This window comes from Staurois parvus, unplaced genomic scaffold (genome assembly GCF_062004578.1).
Source record: "Staurois parvus isolate SC_StPar_1 unplaced genomic scaffold, SC_StPar_1.0 ptg000499l, whole genome shotgun sequence".
Taxonomy (NCBI): Eukaryota; Metazoa; Chordata; class Amphibia; order Anura; family Ranidae; genus Staurois; species Staurois parvus.
In genome coordinates, this window is record NW_028318295.1 from 3,781,726 (window position 1) to 3,799,332 (window position 17,607).

Below are 17,607 nucleotides of genomic sequence, written 5' to 3' on the forward strand. Positions count from 1 at the left end.
CAGTTTAAAGAGACAGTAGAACATGCACCACCATACAGACGGGCCCCAGCATTAGCTGGCTTAAAGTGGAACTTTACTCTCTCAATCCACATTGACTATTTTTATTCACTTAAAGTGGAACTTTACTCTCTCAATCAACATTGACTATTTTTATTCCTTATACTGCTAGCATTAGTAAATAGACAAGAATGTATATAATATTTTCTTGTTTTAAACTTTTTTTTACATGTTTTCAGTAACTCCCTGGCTCACATGCCTAGGCAAATGAAGTCATACATCCTTGCAGTCTTCAGGAGGGGAGGGTGGGTTCTCAGCATAACCAATGCAAAGCTAAGGACAGATTGATTCAAGGAAGTAAATGCTACATGAATCATCAAGATGATTACTCAAGATGGCCACTGCCAGAATTGCAAGGGTTGTTTTTGAAAGTTATTTCTTAGCAAAATAAGGCATGGAGACAAGGATGGACGGGGGAGTTTGCTTTGGATATTAACAATGAATTATTTAGCATCTTGGTTTGTGGTGCTCAGATGCAGTGCAGTTCTATTTTAAAATTGCTAATTAAGGAGCCATTCCCAGGGATACCATTTTCAGGAATGTTTACACCCATCCACTCCTAGGGGTGTATGTGTACAGTGCTCTCGGGGAGATTTTTTTTTTAAATAGCTATTGCTAAGAGTTAGTGAGATTTTTCATTGTGTCACGGATGCTTTCACAGTTGATGCTTTTCTTACCATTGCTGTGTAGTTTAATGGGGTTTAGCCTTATTGTGGTATAAGTCAATGGCCCTACGAGGTTAATATTCCCATCAGTGAATCTAACATATTCACTGCGTTGCTTATTGTTCTATGCATTGAATTTTGTGTGCCCTGCAAGAATACATTTACTTTACCTGCCATCAAGCAGCTTGCGACCTATTTCCTGTATACTAATACAGTTGCAGTAATATCCAAATGCCTAAGCTAACCTAATTCCTTGCAGCATGCAAAGATATATCCAAGTGTGTCAGAGGGGACAAAACAGTTACAGAGTTGTGGCACAGAACAGAGGACCCATCATACCAAATGGCTGTTGTGGGGATAGTGCTAAGATTAGGTAAACAAACATTTTTGCTTTTTACTTACAATTATCGTTTTCACACTTCCTGGTTTCTTTATGGCACTGGTGATATCACCCGGCCCTTATAGCTGCATCCTGGAAAGTACTTCTTATATTTTCCAGGAGGCAGACTTAGAGTTCTAGGCAGAATTTAAGGAAGTAAAGGGAGATGGATTAATCTGCCCTTAGTAAAAATGGCCACCATGAGAATAGTGGGAAGTAAAAGGAAAATAAAGTTTGCAAAAAATAATCACGCTTAATAAGTATCTGCAGACTGCCAGTACTAAACATTTTTAAGGGTGCCTTTGTTTTCATTTTTAAGATAATGGGAGAAATTCCTCTTTAAATATCAGTTCTTAACACTTCAATGTGATATTGTGAAACTGTAAAACATTTTTTTTTCAATGTGACACTTTTAGCATATACAATAAATAAATACACACACATATACAATTAGAATAAAAATTATTAGTGTATAACTTTTACCTAGCATAAAGTAAGTATCACCAGGGTTTAAAGGTAAAGCAAGACCTGGAGTTTCAATATCCCAGGCTATCTTCAAACCTACATGCCAATCAGATATAGATTTCTTATCTTCAAATATTTCATCAGCACAATCTGAAATATAAAAACAAATGTCACTGAAATATCAACTGTTGTTTATAGAGAATCCCAAAAGATGTCTATATCTGTGCAGGTTAGACTACAAAAAACTCAGGTCACATGATCTTTAATCTGCGTTTCCCCAAAAAAGAGGATTGCATATATGCACATGGTTAACTCTAACCCTTAAAGTATGCATTTTATCTATCACAATAAAAAACTTGGTGATGCCACTACTTCTCTAAGGTCCCCATTTCACACTGGCTCGGCAAGCACAGAAGCAGACCTGTGCTTCTGTGGTCAGTCTGCATCCTTGTGACAACTTCTGGGAGTTACAGGAAGATGTCTCAATGTACGTCATGCATGTATCTCTCACTTCCAGTTGTGTGGCCATGCCCCCTTCCAGGTCATCTTGGTTTCATAAGGGGATGGCTTATTTACACAAACACAAAGATTAGTGTTTTTATTTTTTTTGTTTACAAACGGTTTTATTGTATAAGAGTAGACTGTAAAACAACAGTACATTTTCAAATGATATTTACAGCAAAAACAAGGCACTTTTGAAAAGTACAATACAGAAAAGTATATTAATGTAAGAAAGAGAAGAAATAGAAAAGAGTAGATTGCAAGTACATGAAATACGTAAATTATAAGGTGTTGAATGATACATCTGTCAACAGTATATGTCAAACAACTTTCACTGGAAATGTTATTAATTATGCAATAAATGTCTATAATCCCTCCATGACTCCCATTTTTTTATCAAATAAGTGCATCTTATCGAAGTAGGGTATACTGAATGCGTTCCATAAGCATTACAGCGTCAATTCTGTGTAAAACGGAGGCCAAGGGTACAGCATTGGACCTCCAATGTAAGGCAATAGACCATAAAGTGGCAATACATATAGTATGTATCAATCTCATAATGGCATCAGAGACCCCTGGGATATAAGCCCCCAATAGACAGGTCTGTATAGACAATTGTACCGGGGTACCCGCCAGTGAGGTAGCCACCTCAGAGATCTTGCACCAAATCAAAGATATGGTCGGGCAATCCCAAAATATATGAACCAAAGTGCCTGTGAGGCCACAGCCCCGGAAACATAAAGGGGACGTTTGTGGGAACAATACATGTAGTCTTGATGGGGTATAATACCATCTGGTTAAAACCTTAAGGACCGTCTCACGAACAGAGAGAGATCTAGAACACTTACATATGTTATCCACCATGGAATCCCATTTTTGTCTGTATGAAGGGGTTGTATGAAAAAGACAGATCAAAGATTGGTGATAAAGATCAGAAATAAGACCCCTACCCCTAGGAGAGTCACGGCTGGTACGTTCAAAAAAGGAAATCGGAGAAGATGGTATAAGGCCAAAGTGTGAATTATAAAAGTGTCTAATCTGTTGGTAACGATGGTAATCATGAAGAGGAACATCAAAAAGCACACGCAGCATATCAAAGGTAATGTAAGATCCTCTTCTTTGAAAATCAGATAATCTGATAAAAGATCGATCATACCACCAACAAAATGTTTGAGGGGAAGAAAAAGCTACAACAAAAGTAGGATCACCAAAAAATGAAATACCAGGGGGAATAAGAGAGACCAGATTCAATTTAAATTTATATTTGGACCAAAGTGTCAGTGAATGGGTCACTATGGAGTTATGAAAAGTAAGCGATCGAGGGGAGATTTTGGACCACAAAATACCCGGTAAATAGAATGGGCGTATAGACTGAGATTCAAACTTGATCCATGGGATCTGAGAGTTAATAGTTGCCCATTGTGATAGTTGCGCAAAACGAGCCAAGAGGTAATATAGCCAAAAATTGGGAAGACCGAGACCTCCCGTCCATTGTGTGCGGTACAAAATACAGTCAGGTCCATAAATATTGGGACATCGACACAATTCTAACATTTTAACATTTTTGGCTCTATACACCACCACAATGGATTTGAAATGAAACGAACAAGATGTGCTTTAACTGCAGACTGTCAGCTTTAATTTGAGGGTATTTACATCCAAATCAGGTGAACGGTGTAGGAATTACAACAGTTTGCATATGTGCCTTCCACTTGTTAAGGGACCAAAAGTAATGGGACAATTGGCTTCTCAGCTGTTCCATGGCCAGGTGTGTGTTATTTCCTCATTATCCCAATTACAATGAGCAGATAAAAGGTCCAGAGTTCATTTCAAGTGTGCTATTTGCATTTGGAATCTGTTGCTGTCAACTCTCAAGATGAAATCCAAAGAGCTTTCACTATCAGTGAAGCAAGCCATCATTAGGCTGAAAAAACAAAACAAACCCATCAGAGAGATAGCAAAAACATTAGGCGTGGCCAAAACAACTGTTTGGAACATTCTTAAAAAGAAGGAACGCACCGGTGAGCTCAGCAACACCAAAAGACCCAGAAGACCACGGAAAACAACTGTGGTGGATGACCGAAGAATTCTTTCCCTGGTGAAGAAAACACCCTTCACAACAGTTGGCCAGATCAAGAACACTCTCCAGGAGGTAGGTAATGTGTGTCAAAGTCAACAATCAAGAGAAGACTTCACCAGAGTGAATACAGAGGGTTCACCACAAGATGTAAACCATTGGTGAGCCTCAAAAACAGGAAGGCCAGATTAGAGTTTGCCAAACGACATCTAAAAAAGCCTTCACAGTTCTGGAACAACATCCTATGGACAGATGAGACCAACATCAACTTGTACCAGAGTGATGGGAAGAGAAGAATATGGAGAAGGAAAGGAACTGCTCATGATCCTAAGCATACCACCTCATCAGTGAAGCATGGAGGTGGTAGTGTCATGGCGTGGGCATGTATGGCTGCCAATGGAACTGGTTCTCTTGTATTTATTGATGATGTGACTGCTGACAAAAGCAGCAGGATGAATTCTGAAGTGTTTCGGGCAATATTATCTGCTCATATTCAGCCAAATGCTTCAGAACTCATTGGACGCCGCTTCACAGTGTAGATGGACAATGACCCAAAGCATACTGCAAAAGCAACCAAAGAGTTTTTTAAGGGAAAGAAGTGGAATGTTATGCAATGGTCAAGTCAATCACCTGACCTGAATCCGATTGAGCATGCATTTCACTTGCTGAAGACAAAACTGAAAGGAAAATGCCCCAAGAACAAGCAGGAACTGAAGACAGTTGCAGTAGAGGCCTGGCAGAGCATCACCAGGGATGAAACCCAGTGTCTGGTGATGTCTATGCGTTCCACACTTCAGGCTGTAATTGACTGCAAAGGATTTGCAACCAAGTATTAAAAAGTGAAAGTTTGATTTATGATTATTATTCTGTCCCATTACTTTTGGTCTCTTAACAAGTGTTAGGCACATATGCAAACTGTTGTAATTCCTACACCGTTCACCTGATTTGGATGTAAATACCCTCAAATTAAAGCTGACAGTCTGCAGTTAAAGCACGTCTTGTTCATTTAATTTCAAATCCATTGTGGTGGTGTATAGAGCCAAAAATATTAGAATTGTGTCGATGTCCCAATATTTATGGACCTGACTGTAGATGAAGCAAAACGTGGACGCTTATTACCCCAGATAAAATTGTTAATAGTCCGCTGAAAGTGGTCCAAAAACATTTTCGAGACCGGAACTGGAAGTGCTCTAAAAAGATAAAGTAGTTTAGGCAAAATATTAATTTTAACCGCCGTGACTCTACCCAGAAAGAAAATAGGGTAACCATGCCAAATCTTCAATAGAATAGAGAAACGTGATACACATGGTGGATAATTAGCAGCAAACATATCCGAGTATCTGGGAGTGAGATTAATACCTAAATAGGATATTCGATCCGTAACCCAACAAAATGGAAAAGAACTACGGAGAGATGCACTTAAGGAATCATCAACATTAACAGGCATAACCACCGATTAGGTAAAATTAACAGTAAGACCTGACGCTATAGCAAAATCGTTCAATACGGCACATAAATTAGGCAATGAAGTTAACGGGTTAGTGAGAAAAAGCATAACGTCATCAGCATACATGCTTATTTTGAAATGTGAACTAATAATGGGTAGCCAGAAATATCCAGATGTGATCTGATCGCTACTACCAAAAGTTCAAACACCAGCGCAAATAAAAGAGGTGAAAGAGGACAGCCCTGATGGGTGCCTCTACCCAATGTAAAAAAGTCCGAATTACAGCCAGGAAGCCTTATTCTCATTTTAGGAGAGTCGTATATGGCGTGTATACCAGCTAAAAACTCGTCACTGAAGCCCATTTTCTGTAGCAAGGAAAATAAATGGGCCAAAGAACACTGTCAAAGGCCTTGTTTATGTCTAGACTCATCAACAGAACCTCTTTAGAATGTAAATTGGCATCTTGAATAACATTTAGCGTAAGGCAAATGTTATCAGTAATAAATAAAACCCGACTGGTCCGGAGAGACCAAAGAGGAGATAATAGGGGCCAACCTGTCTTCCAAAATACAGCTAAATATTTTCAGATCGTTATTCATTACTGCAATTGGTCTATAGTTTTGTGGTAAACAGTGGTCTTTCTGTGGTTTGGGTATTAAAGACATATTAGCCAATAGCATCTCCTCAGGGAACTTACCCCCCTGCAAAACATCACTAAATAAAGTTATCAAATAGGGAGCCAACGTAGAGGCAAAATGTTTGTAATAACTAGCGGTGAATCTGTCAGGACCCAGTGCAGTAGAACTTTTTAGCACACCAATCGCAAAAGTTATTTCCTCCAAAGTACAGGGGGCATTAAGAGAGGCAATCTGAGAAGGTGTAAGAGCAGGGAGGGGTATAGAATCCAGCCATGAGTCGGATGGTGGAACCGAATCTGACTGTGGAGGAGCTAATAGGTTAGACTAAAAGTTTTCAAAAATACCCAAAACTTCCTGAGGTAAAGATGAGATAGCTCCCGAGTTAGTGTGTAACTTATAAACAGGTGGGGGGCATAGAGAGTGGTTCAATTTCCTTGCAAACATAGTGGATACTGAGTTGCTATGTAACAAGAACGAGGCCTTCGACCAGCGGAGAGCTTTTTCAGTCTTTTGGGAAAGCAGAGTATTCAATTCTAAACACTTTTGGGACAATAACTGTTTATTTAGAAGAGATGGATTAGCAATATGACTTTTATAATGTGCTTCTAATTCTCGGGTAAGAAGTAGAATTTGCTGCCATCGTTTTCTATTTCTGGTTGAAGCCATAGAGATAAGGCGGCCACGTAGGACCGCCTTATGGGCTACTCATAGTGTGGCTGTAGATATATCAGGAGTTGAGTTAGACTGAAAATATTCCTGAATAGATGTAACCACCTCTTGGCGAGAGTCAATATCAGTAAGCATAGAGTCATTAAGTCTCCAAGAGAAGGGGGTAGGTGCCAATCCCATACACATGATAGATAAGGCCATAATATTGTGGTCCGACCAGGGGCTCAAGTGGATGCAAGCCGTCCTAGAATTAGCTAGTAAAATAGGGGTACAATATATATAGTCTAATCTAGCATAAGAGTAATGTGGGTTAGAATAAAACAAATAATCCCTGGCTCCCGCCCTCCAGGCGTCCACTAACTGGAGGGCATCTAGTTTTTTAGTAAGGGATTTTGGGAAAGCCTGGGAAGAGTGCGAGGAGGAGCTGCAGTCCAAAAGAGGGTTTACTACTAGGTTAAAATCACCACCCAGCAATAGATGGGGGGACAAAAACCTATCCAGAACAAACAATTTATAAAAAAAGGAAGCTGGTGCCGAATTCGGTGCATAGACATTAGCAATCGTAAGTTCTCGATCTGAAAGGGTGCCTTTAAGAATGATAAACCTACTGTCCGGATCACGATACACATGTTGAACCTTAAAGAGGAATGAATTATGTAAAAAGATGGCTACTCCTCTATTATTGGAGGAATGTAAGGTATAATACCCCTGCCTATAGGATTTATGAAAATATGTTGGGTGTTTTGCGGCTGCAAAATGTGTTTCCTGTAATAAAATAATTTTAGCCCCTAGTCACTTATATTGAAGAAAGGCTGTTTTGCGCTTATTTGGTGAATTTAAACCCTGGACATTATGTGAAATACATTGAATCACCATAGTATACTAAAGTTATAGCTATCAGCATAAAAATACACATTGAAAAGACATTTCCTAGAATTATTTGGCTAGACATAAGGACCCGCAAGTCCACATCAGACAGATTTACAGGCAGTAGTACCAGCTTAGGGGACATCCAGACCCCAATATGGGGGTCGTGACGTTCACAAACCGGCACAAAACCAACATCATGCACTAAAGCTTTGAAAAGAGAAAAGACAAAAAACAATAGAAGTGAAGCTTTAATAGCTCCTACAACTATAACTGAAAACATGGATCAGGTAGGCAATTTGCCATATCTGAAAAAACAAAAAATTCAAACATCAAAGGGCCAAATGGGCCCAAACTCTGTCTTCGTAAAACATGGAAAACGGAGCTGCCACCCCACAATTGGGCGGTGACACCTCCGGCCATGTCAGGTGGCAGGGTGGGGTAACGTGTTCAAGAGTTTTGAAACCATGAATTAATGGACGGTATTAAGAGGGTCAGAGGACCCTTGTTAAGCCTTAACACATCCAACTATCAATGAGAAAGCATACATAGTTCTCAGAAACACAGAAATATCACAGCAGTGACCACAAAAATGCACATCCTGAAGATGTAAGAAATACAAATGAGCAAAATCCCTGTATCCCGGTTCTTGTCTCAGTCATAGTAAACTGTGGACTAGGACTAAGGACTATCAAAACAATGGGTAATAGGCAAGTGAGCATTGTCCTGTCAACCCGGTTCTTGTCAGACTCTCCTTCTATCCCTCCGTGGAGATGGAGTATACCAAATGGGAGAGACACGAGGAGTGGGGGTGGATGTTGAGGTGATGGGGCGTCCGCCAGGCCCAATTTGGCCAAGATTTATCTACCTTCGGGAAGGGATGTAGCTATATATGTGCTCCCATTATGTGGAACTATCAGCTTAAAAGGGAAGCCCCATCTATAGCGGATACGAGCTGAGAAAAGGGCAGTTGTAACTTCTTTCATTTTTCTACGTTTCTCCAACGTAGCCGGAGAAACATCTGGAAAGATTTGTAAAACCGAGCCTTCGAAGGAGATCGTTGGGGTATTATGAGCAGCTCTAAGTATGTCTTCTTTGGTCAGGAAATCCTTCATACACAGGACAATGTCCCTAGGCAGTTTATCATTAGGAGATTTAGGGCGCAGGGCTCTATGGATGCGGTCACAAGCAAAGGACCCAGGGTCACGGTCCGGAAGGAGTGACTTGAATAACTTGGTTATGTTTTGTGAAAGATCAAACACAGACTCCGGAATTCCCCTGACTCGCAGATTATTCCGGCGATTGCGATTATCAAGGTCCTCAACCTGCACCTGCAATTGTGAAAAGGTCGTTTGTAGATGATCGTGTTCTCTGGAAAGTTCACCATAGGCCAGGATAAGTTCATCATGTTTGGTTTCTAAGCGGTCGGTCCTGGAGCTCAATGTGGCTATTTCCTGGGAGAGAACATTGGTGCTTTTATGCAGTTCTGATTGGAATTTAGCGGCCAGCTTGGTGTGCATGGTTTCCAAGCAAGATTCCAGGTCCCCCTTTGTGAGTTGCTGTGTATATTCACTGACCAGAGCTAATGAAGGAGCTGTGATATCCTGCGTGGAATTGGACAGGGATGCTCGTTCTGTATTATCTGGAGACATGCTGCAAATCTTGTGTGTCTTAAGTAGGCATGTCGTGAGGGACTTTTGAGCTTGTCCCCTTTTTTTCTTGGTGGACGGCATACAGGGAGTCTCCTGGGGGTGATCAACTGGAAATTGGATAACCAAAGGAAATAATAACCCCAGGGGACCTATAACGCCCAAAATAGGTTTAAGGTTGTAGTTACATAGATGCTATCAGGCTTATCCGCAAAAACTTTATATTGTAAAAATATTTAGCAAACCGTGAGGGCGTAGAGAGGACATAGGCCGTGGTAAACACCATTAATAACTCCCAGGAGCAAGATGATGGCTCCAACTCCCACCTTAGGGTCTGAGAGGGACAAGGGGCACATGTGGAACAGAGGTCCCCCTATGATGATTTCAAGGCCCTCCAGGGCAGATCCAGGGAGCCCCGGCACTCCACTGGAGCAGTATATAGGCCTCAGTAGGCCTCTGGGCCCAACAGGGGCCGTGGCCACAGAGGAAGGCGGTTTCTGGGGCAGTAAATGGGAGCCCCGTTCCCTGAATCACTGGAAGGGACCCGATGACGAGTAGCCACCAGCCCCCTTGCCTCCTATACTCACTGTGGCCTGGATGAGAGGAGGTCCGTATCGGGTGGAGTAGGCCACAGGTGTCCGCCTCCACGGGGAATGGCAATACACAGCGGTGCCCCTCTCCCAGACTCAGGGGATGCAGAGGGTGCCTTCGATGTCCTGGAATGATCCACCGCCGCCCGGATGGCAGTGGGTGCAAGTACGAGGCGCCGGAGCCCCGGATTATGCGGCCGCGCATGTCCGTCGCTACAGAGGGCGGAAATATCTCCCGGAGCCCCTCTCCCAGATACCGGAGATGCCACCAGGAGCCTCTGCTGCCCCGTTGTGGTCCGCAGCTGCACGGATGGCAGCAGATTGTGTAGGTCGGCGCCGAAGCTCTGGATTACGTGGCCGCTCCGGTTGCCATCTTGTACACGCCCCCAAGATTAGTGCTTTAAATCATGTATTCCCATTTGCTGTATTGAGATGGCCTTTTAATACAGTGTGTTCACAAATACTTTGACTGTGCTATGCATCAGGAATAAAAAAAATGTGCCATGACATTCCGTTTGATGCAAAATGTTATTGTAAAAGTATGTCCCATTGAGGTTCACATTATATTATGCAATAAATATAAAAAGGTTAAGAGACTGAAAAGCAAAAGCAAACAATGTTACTCTTATTTAAATACATGTGTGCATGGACATTGGTTCTTAACTGCACTGCTTTACTCCCCAAACAAGTCAATTAAAATCTAAAATAATATACAATAAATACAAAATCGGTGTCCAAAAATCAATATTAAAATGTGAATAAATGAATACCCTATATATTGACACTTAAAAGTCATACTTTCCCCCTTGAAAGTCCAAAAATATAAATAATGAATCCTCTTTAGTGTCAGTGAATCTTCCCCAATATTTTCTTCAGTGTAATAATCCCAAAGTATAATTCATTTTCACCGTATACCTCCAAAAAATGAAATAAAAGCTAGATAGTGTATTATCCTCAATCAGTGATCAAAACCATATATACATAAATAACTCATGTGAAAAATTGTGAAAACACAATATGAAAACACAACGTGAAAACACGTGAAATAGTGAGGCACTCCGTGTACACTTCTATATGAACACTTCTCCATGAGCACTCCGTGAACACTTCTATGTGGCTAGAGTAAATACTCTTACCCTAAATACGTGATCAAAAAGCCTTCTAAGAGAATAATCCAATAAGCCACCAATCCTCAAGATTATCCCACAAATGCTATACCAGATACTGGGTTATCCCATATTTCCAAGCATGACACAATACTTCCCAGGGCCATCCATAGGCAATCACTCATAGAGAAAGAAAGGACCATATAGTGTAGTATGTCCAGTAAAAATTAAATTCAGGCTTTAATGAATATGCTTACATTAAAAAAAAGAAAAAAAAAAAACAAAACGATAGCTCCGATATCTAGCTCAGTCCAGGAGGGAATTGTAGTCTTTGAGTGATTACAGACTGGGAAGTGTGTGGCTAACAGTCAGACTCTAGAGCTGGTGGGACATTTGTGTTATCATTAAGGAGCTGAGCTGAACACCCCTCCTGCATGGGAAGAAAGTTGCTGTACAGTGAAAATTAGGTGTACTGAAATACCCAGAACTGAAGTTTGACCGTTGACCGGAAGTGGCGGAGCGGCCATCTTAACTGAGGTGATATTGGTATTAGCGTTCCCGAAGGCTGCTCGAGGGATGGTGTTATGGGAATATATGCATTTTTAATGTAAGCATATTCATTAAAGCCTGGATTTAATTTTTACTGGATACACTACACTATATGGTCCTTTCTTTCTCTATGAGTGATTGCCTATGGATGGCCCTGGGAAGTATTGTGCCATGCTTGGAAATATGGGATAACCCTGCATCTGGTATAGCATTTGTGGGATATTCTTGAGGATTGGTGGTTTATTGGATTATTCTCTTAGAAGGGTTTTGATCACGTATTTAGGGTAATTTAGAGTATTTACTCTAGTCACACAGAAGTGTTAACGGAGTGCTCACGCAGAAGTGTTCATATAGAAGTATACACAGAGTGTCTCACTATTTCACGTGTTTTCACATATGAGTTATTTATGTATATATGGTTTTGATCTCTGATTATTTGAGGATAATACACTATCTAGCTTTTATTTAATTTTTTGAAGGTATACGGTGAAAATGGATCATACTTTGGGATTATTACACTGAATTAAATATTTGGGAAGATTCACTGACACTAAAGAGGATTCATTATTTATAAATTCTAAAATAAGTTTAAAGTGGTTGTAAACCCTAACATATATCCAGTGAAGTAACTGGCCTTAAGTGATACACAGAGATAAAACAAATCATCCTACATAAGTTGTACCTGTCTGTCTGCATTCTTCTCTTCTCTATATCTCTTCAAAGTGCTGAATTTGTAAAGCTTGTCTGAGAGTTCAGAAAACAGGGGGGAGAGAGCTGAAATTACACATTGAAGTGCTCAGTGAGGAGAGCTTCGAGAACTTATTGAAGGGAAGAGACACACCCACTCCCACACAGTTCACAAGAACAGAGCTGAAACTGCCAATGACAGGTTGTTCCCCCCCCCCCCCCCCGTCACCATTTTTCTCTTGGTGTCAGGAAAACGTGTCAAAAATGATTCATACCGATAGCAGAGGAATGAATCAGCAGACAGAAAAAACACTTAGTGTTCTTAATGGAGACATGTCCACGCTATAATGGGATATGCTTTGTTCATACAGTATTTCATGCCTGAGGTTTACAACCATTTTAAGGCAAAATAAAACAGTTTAGAAGGAGGTCAGAAGCACCTTAAAAGAAACTTAGAAGGATGTGCCCATCACCATAAGCCCTTACAATTAGGTTTTTGTCTTGGTGCCAAAAAGCCTGAACACATCAGAAACTAAAAAAGGAACATGATACTGACCTTGATAACTGTAGACTGCAACACTGGATTCCTCTAGTAGATTTTCATCATGATGCCAGCTCACTGCCAGTTTTCCCATACCAAAATATGGTTCTTCCTTAAGGTAGAACATGCTATGTGGGTTCATGTAGTTTATCAAGGTCACATTATAAGATTCCAAATCATCTTGATTAGTTTTGTAATCATTTTCCAGGGATATCTGCTGGGGTAAACCACTAGAACACTGTGCATTTGTTACACACTGGAGTAATTTAAGTTTTGTCTGTTCATAAAGAAATGCATTCAGTTCATAGAAAGCTTTGCAGGCATCTGCAATTTCTTCCGTGCTGTATGTGATATTGTATTTAGCATCAGGCCAAGGCACAGCGAACAGACGTGTGTTTAAGTATCTGTAAGTGCATCCTGGTTGACCAATCAGAATGCGGGAAACTGGGGTAAGCAGGTCTTTACCTTTCAGCTGCACAAGGTCTTGAAACAGACAGCCATGTTGAAGTAATAATAAAAATGCCTTCTGAACATTATGATGCAACTCTGCTGGAGTTTTTTGAGCTTCATGAATTACTAATTTTGCATACTTCGTCTTCCACTAAAGGGAAATGCAGAATTTTGTAAAAATGAGTAAAACATGCAACACAGACAAATGAGTAAAATGTACAACACAGACAAATGAACAGTCATTAAATGTCTAATTATATATTATTGTTTGCTTTAAAGTATGTGGTAAAACAAATTTTGTATTTAAAAAAACACTAATCACAATTTCTATAAGTATTTCCAAGGTGTATTTTACTAATTTGCTATTGTGTCATATTTCAAGTTTCACCATTTGTAAGGAGTCATGAAAACACTAAACAAAAAGACTCTTCCTTGCAGACCTGTCTTTATAAGAATTTTCTTACTTTTCTTCTCTCCCTCACTCTCTTCCCAATGGCCATCTTAAGATTCAATCTCACCTGGTTCCTGGAATCCTAACCCACCCTCCATGCCAATGTGACACTAGACATCACCTCAGTAAAGAAACAAAAATGTCCTTGCCAGAAACCTTGTCAGATTTCACATTGTACACATGGGATTTCCTAGGAAGACACTGGGTGAGGTAACTTCTCATGTGCAGGTGGGAGGGAAAGAAAGGAAATCCAGCTTCTTCTTTCCATCCTGACAGCTTTCAGGTGCTGCAGAGGGGAACTAAAAGGGATTTGTTCAAGTAATGGTCCACTGCCACCCAAATCACCCTCTCTGTCCAGTCCACAATCCTGTCCTCCTCTTGCCTGAGCCCCTCTGCTGAACTGATGGGGCTTGGGGCCTGGTCCCCATACAAGAGGCACCGCTGTGCCCCCTTACCAGTTGCCCTGCATGGAGGCCCTGTCCTGGGTGGAAGCACTGCTAACTTTAATATAAACTCCACTTTTCCATCTAGCAAAGGTTCTGGTTCTTTTATTTGCCTTCAGGTTTAGCACAACATCCTGTTTGAGGAAGACTATTTATCATAACCACCCCAAATAAGGGATACAGAAAGATGATTCAGCATGCAGAACTGCATGAAATACTATTTTTTCTGTTAGGAGAAAGGTTGGCTTTTCCAGAGAAGTAAAATTTCACAAACTCAGTGTATTGGAACTGCCACTACATTGCACCCCTCCCAGCCTCTCAAACCCTGTCCCACAGCCAACCAGGAGGGGTTGTTTCAGAAGACATATCATAGTCGTCACTGTCTGCTTGAGTCAGATGGATTCCTAATGTATAAAACATTATTTAGAAAACTGCTTGGTCATCTTTGTTATGAATACCAATCATAAATAAATATCCTGTTGTACTCAATTTTTTTATCATGAAGACTAGTAATTTTTTTTAGCCCCTTGACGCCAATGTCACACAAATATGCGGCCTCACGGTACTGTTCTTTTTTCCATGGGGCCGCATATTTGCGTACCTGTCTTTGTGCTGGGATCACGCTGCTTGGCGCGCTCCCAGCACAGAGATCACGGTGTCACTGAGAGCCTTGGGTCCCGTTCTAACGATCGGGACCCGGATCTCCTGATTCCAGGTCACATGATCGCTGTGATAGCCTCTGATTGGCTATGACAGTGATCAGTCACTGTACAGCCAGGCCCCCTTGTTTTTTTCTCTCTCTGTGAATGGAGAAGAGAGATACATTGTTCTTCTGGCATAGGGAGAAAAAACAAAATGTTTGTAAAAAAAAAGAAGATAAATAAATATTGAAAAAAATAAAAGGAAAAATACCTAGATCAAGGTTTGATCTAGTTCAGTGCCAGGGTTAGTGTTTGGGTCAAGGTCAGAGTCAAAGGTCAGGGTTTTAAAAAAAAAAAAAATGGTATCAGTGTCAGTTAGTGTTAATGTCAGTGTCAGTGTGTTTTAGGTAAAAAAAAAAAAGAAAAAAAAAGACAAAAACAAAATGTGCACTATTGTTTCTGGGCTGTACTACGGGTACGAACAACAAATAACATACACATATATGGTATTGCTGCGATCGTCAAGAGTTGGAGAATTTATTTTGGGTTGTTCTTTGGTGGTAGGTTATGGTCGAAACAAGAAACACACAGCTAAATAAAACAAAATATTTTTTTTTACTATTTTGGGCCAGATTTCCTTTGATAATAAAAACAAAAATGAGGAGCTATCCTTTACCATTTACCACCAAATGAAAGCCCAATTTGTCCTGAAAAAATCAAGTTATAATCCACCTGGATGTACAAAGTAGTTGTGACGATATGTACGGTTTTACTAACACATGTCAACGTTGAAGAATTGTGCTTAGGCATTTAGATTTGTTTTACCCTTAGGCGTGAAGGGGTTAGCAAGAAGACTAGTAAAAAGAAAGATCAATCAACATTATAATATCCATATGCCAGGCATATATAGCATTGCAGCATTTTCTGGGCAGACATAAGACTTGTATTTACTAGTGTATAGCATGCACAGTAAACAAACGTCAATACAGTTATATTATCATATTGCCAAAAAATACCAGTAGGTCAGCAGTTTTTTTTAAATACCAGCCCGAATGGCACCAACAACCATGCCACGTTCAAAGTCACAAATCCCCTTCCCCATTCTGATGCTCAGTTTGAACTTCACCACGTCTTGATGCCTAAACGCACTGAGTTGCTGCCATGTGACTGGCTGATTAGCAATTTCTGTTACCAAGCAATTGAATAGGTGTACCTATGTATGGCGGGTGAGTGTTCATCATAGTATCTAAGAGATTTAGCCACTTGCCCTCCAGAGGTTTTACCCCCCCCCCCCCTTCCTGGCCAGGCCATTTTTTGCTATTAGGCACTGCACTATTTCAACTGGTAATTGCGCAGTCATGCAACACTGTACCCAAACAAAATGTATGTCCTTTTTTTCCACACAGATAGAGATTTATTTTGGTGGTATTTGATCACCTATGAGTTTTTATTTTTGTGCTAGAAACAAAAACATTCCAAAAATTTTGAAAAAAAACCCCTGATATTTTCTAATTTCTGTTATAAAAAAATTCATAAATTTAGGCCAAAATGTATTTTGCTATATGTATTTGGTAAAAAAAAATCCCAATACATTTTTGTCTTCTTTCTTCATTTTCCAAGAACTTGTGGCAACGAACAAGATCATCAAAAATACTCACCATGCTTCTTATCAAATTCCTTGGGGTGTCTACTTTCCACAAAGGGGTCATTGGGGGAGTTGTACTATTCTGGCATTTCAGGGCCTGTGATAGGTAGTCAGGAAGTGTAACAAGGAAATAAAGCCCTTTAAAAGGGCTGAAGGTGTTGATTGCATTTTGGGTCCTGTATGTGGCTAGACTGCCAAAAAAGTCTCTCAGATGTGGTATCCCCATACTCGGGAGAAGTAGCAGAATGTATTTTGGGGAGTAAATCCACATATACTCATGGCAAGTGTGAGAGATATATAATTCAAGTCACAGCTTTGTGTTTAAAAATAAATAAATAAATAAATAATTTTCCAAAAACTTGTGGTAACAAATAAATTCTATTGGCTCAACATACCTCTCAACAAATAGTTTGGGGTGTCAACTTTCCAAACAGAGGTCATTTTTTTTTTTTTTTTTTTTTTTGGGGGGGGTATCTTGGCATTTTATGCACAGCATTAGAAACTTATGCCACACATCACTCACTCTTCAAACCACTTGAAGACCAAGCCTTTTCTGATCATTCTTTTTTTCACATGAAAAAATCAGTATTGTTTGCTAGAAAATTACTTTGAACCCCCAAACATATATATTTTTTTAAAGCAGACATCCTAGATAATAAAATGGTGGGTGTTGGGAGGGGTGTGGCTACCGCCCGAGATGGATGCTTATGCTCTGATCTCTCACACCCGCTGGGATGTTGCCTCCGGCAGAGCCGCATGCACTCCAATGCTGCTGTTACTCAGCTTCACTGACTCCTGACACCCCCGCACAATGCCCCGATGTAAAAGAGAGCAGCCTCTCCCCCAGAAAGTGTCAGGTTTCTTCCTGCTGATAAACCGGCGGCTACAACAAAATGGTGGCGGTCCCCAGTCATCTCGGCCCGCAGCCAGAACTCTAGCAGTGGCCTTCCAGAGATAAGCAGTGGCGGCCAACAATTTTCCTGATTCCTGCCCTGTCACACCTAGATTCCAAAACCCAGTGAAATCAAAACCATGTAACGAGACTTCAGAGAACCAGCAGAATGACATGCTTACTGAGGTAAACCCTGAA

At 40.5% G+C, this 17,607-nt stretch overlaps 1 protein-coding gene across 1 annotated transcript in view; it reads right to left on the reverse strand.

Moving 5' to 3' along the window:
* The window catches only part of FTO (FTO alpha-ketoglutarate dependent dioxygenase), a 604,671-nt gene that overhangs the window by 462,006 nt on the left and 125,058 nt on the right, over nt 1-17,607 (reverse strand). The window contains exons 3-4 of the mRNA XM_089689844.1: nt 12,903-13,488; nt 1,585-1,716 (exon numbers count right to left, since the gene is read on the reverse strand). Of these exons, the coding sequence (XP_089545970.1) occupies nt 1,585-1,716; nt 12,903-13,488 (718 nt within the window). The remainder of the gene's footprint in view (nt 1-1,584; nt 1,717-12,902; nt 13,489-17,607) is intronic.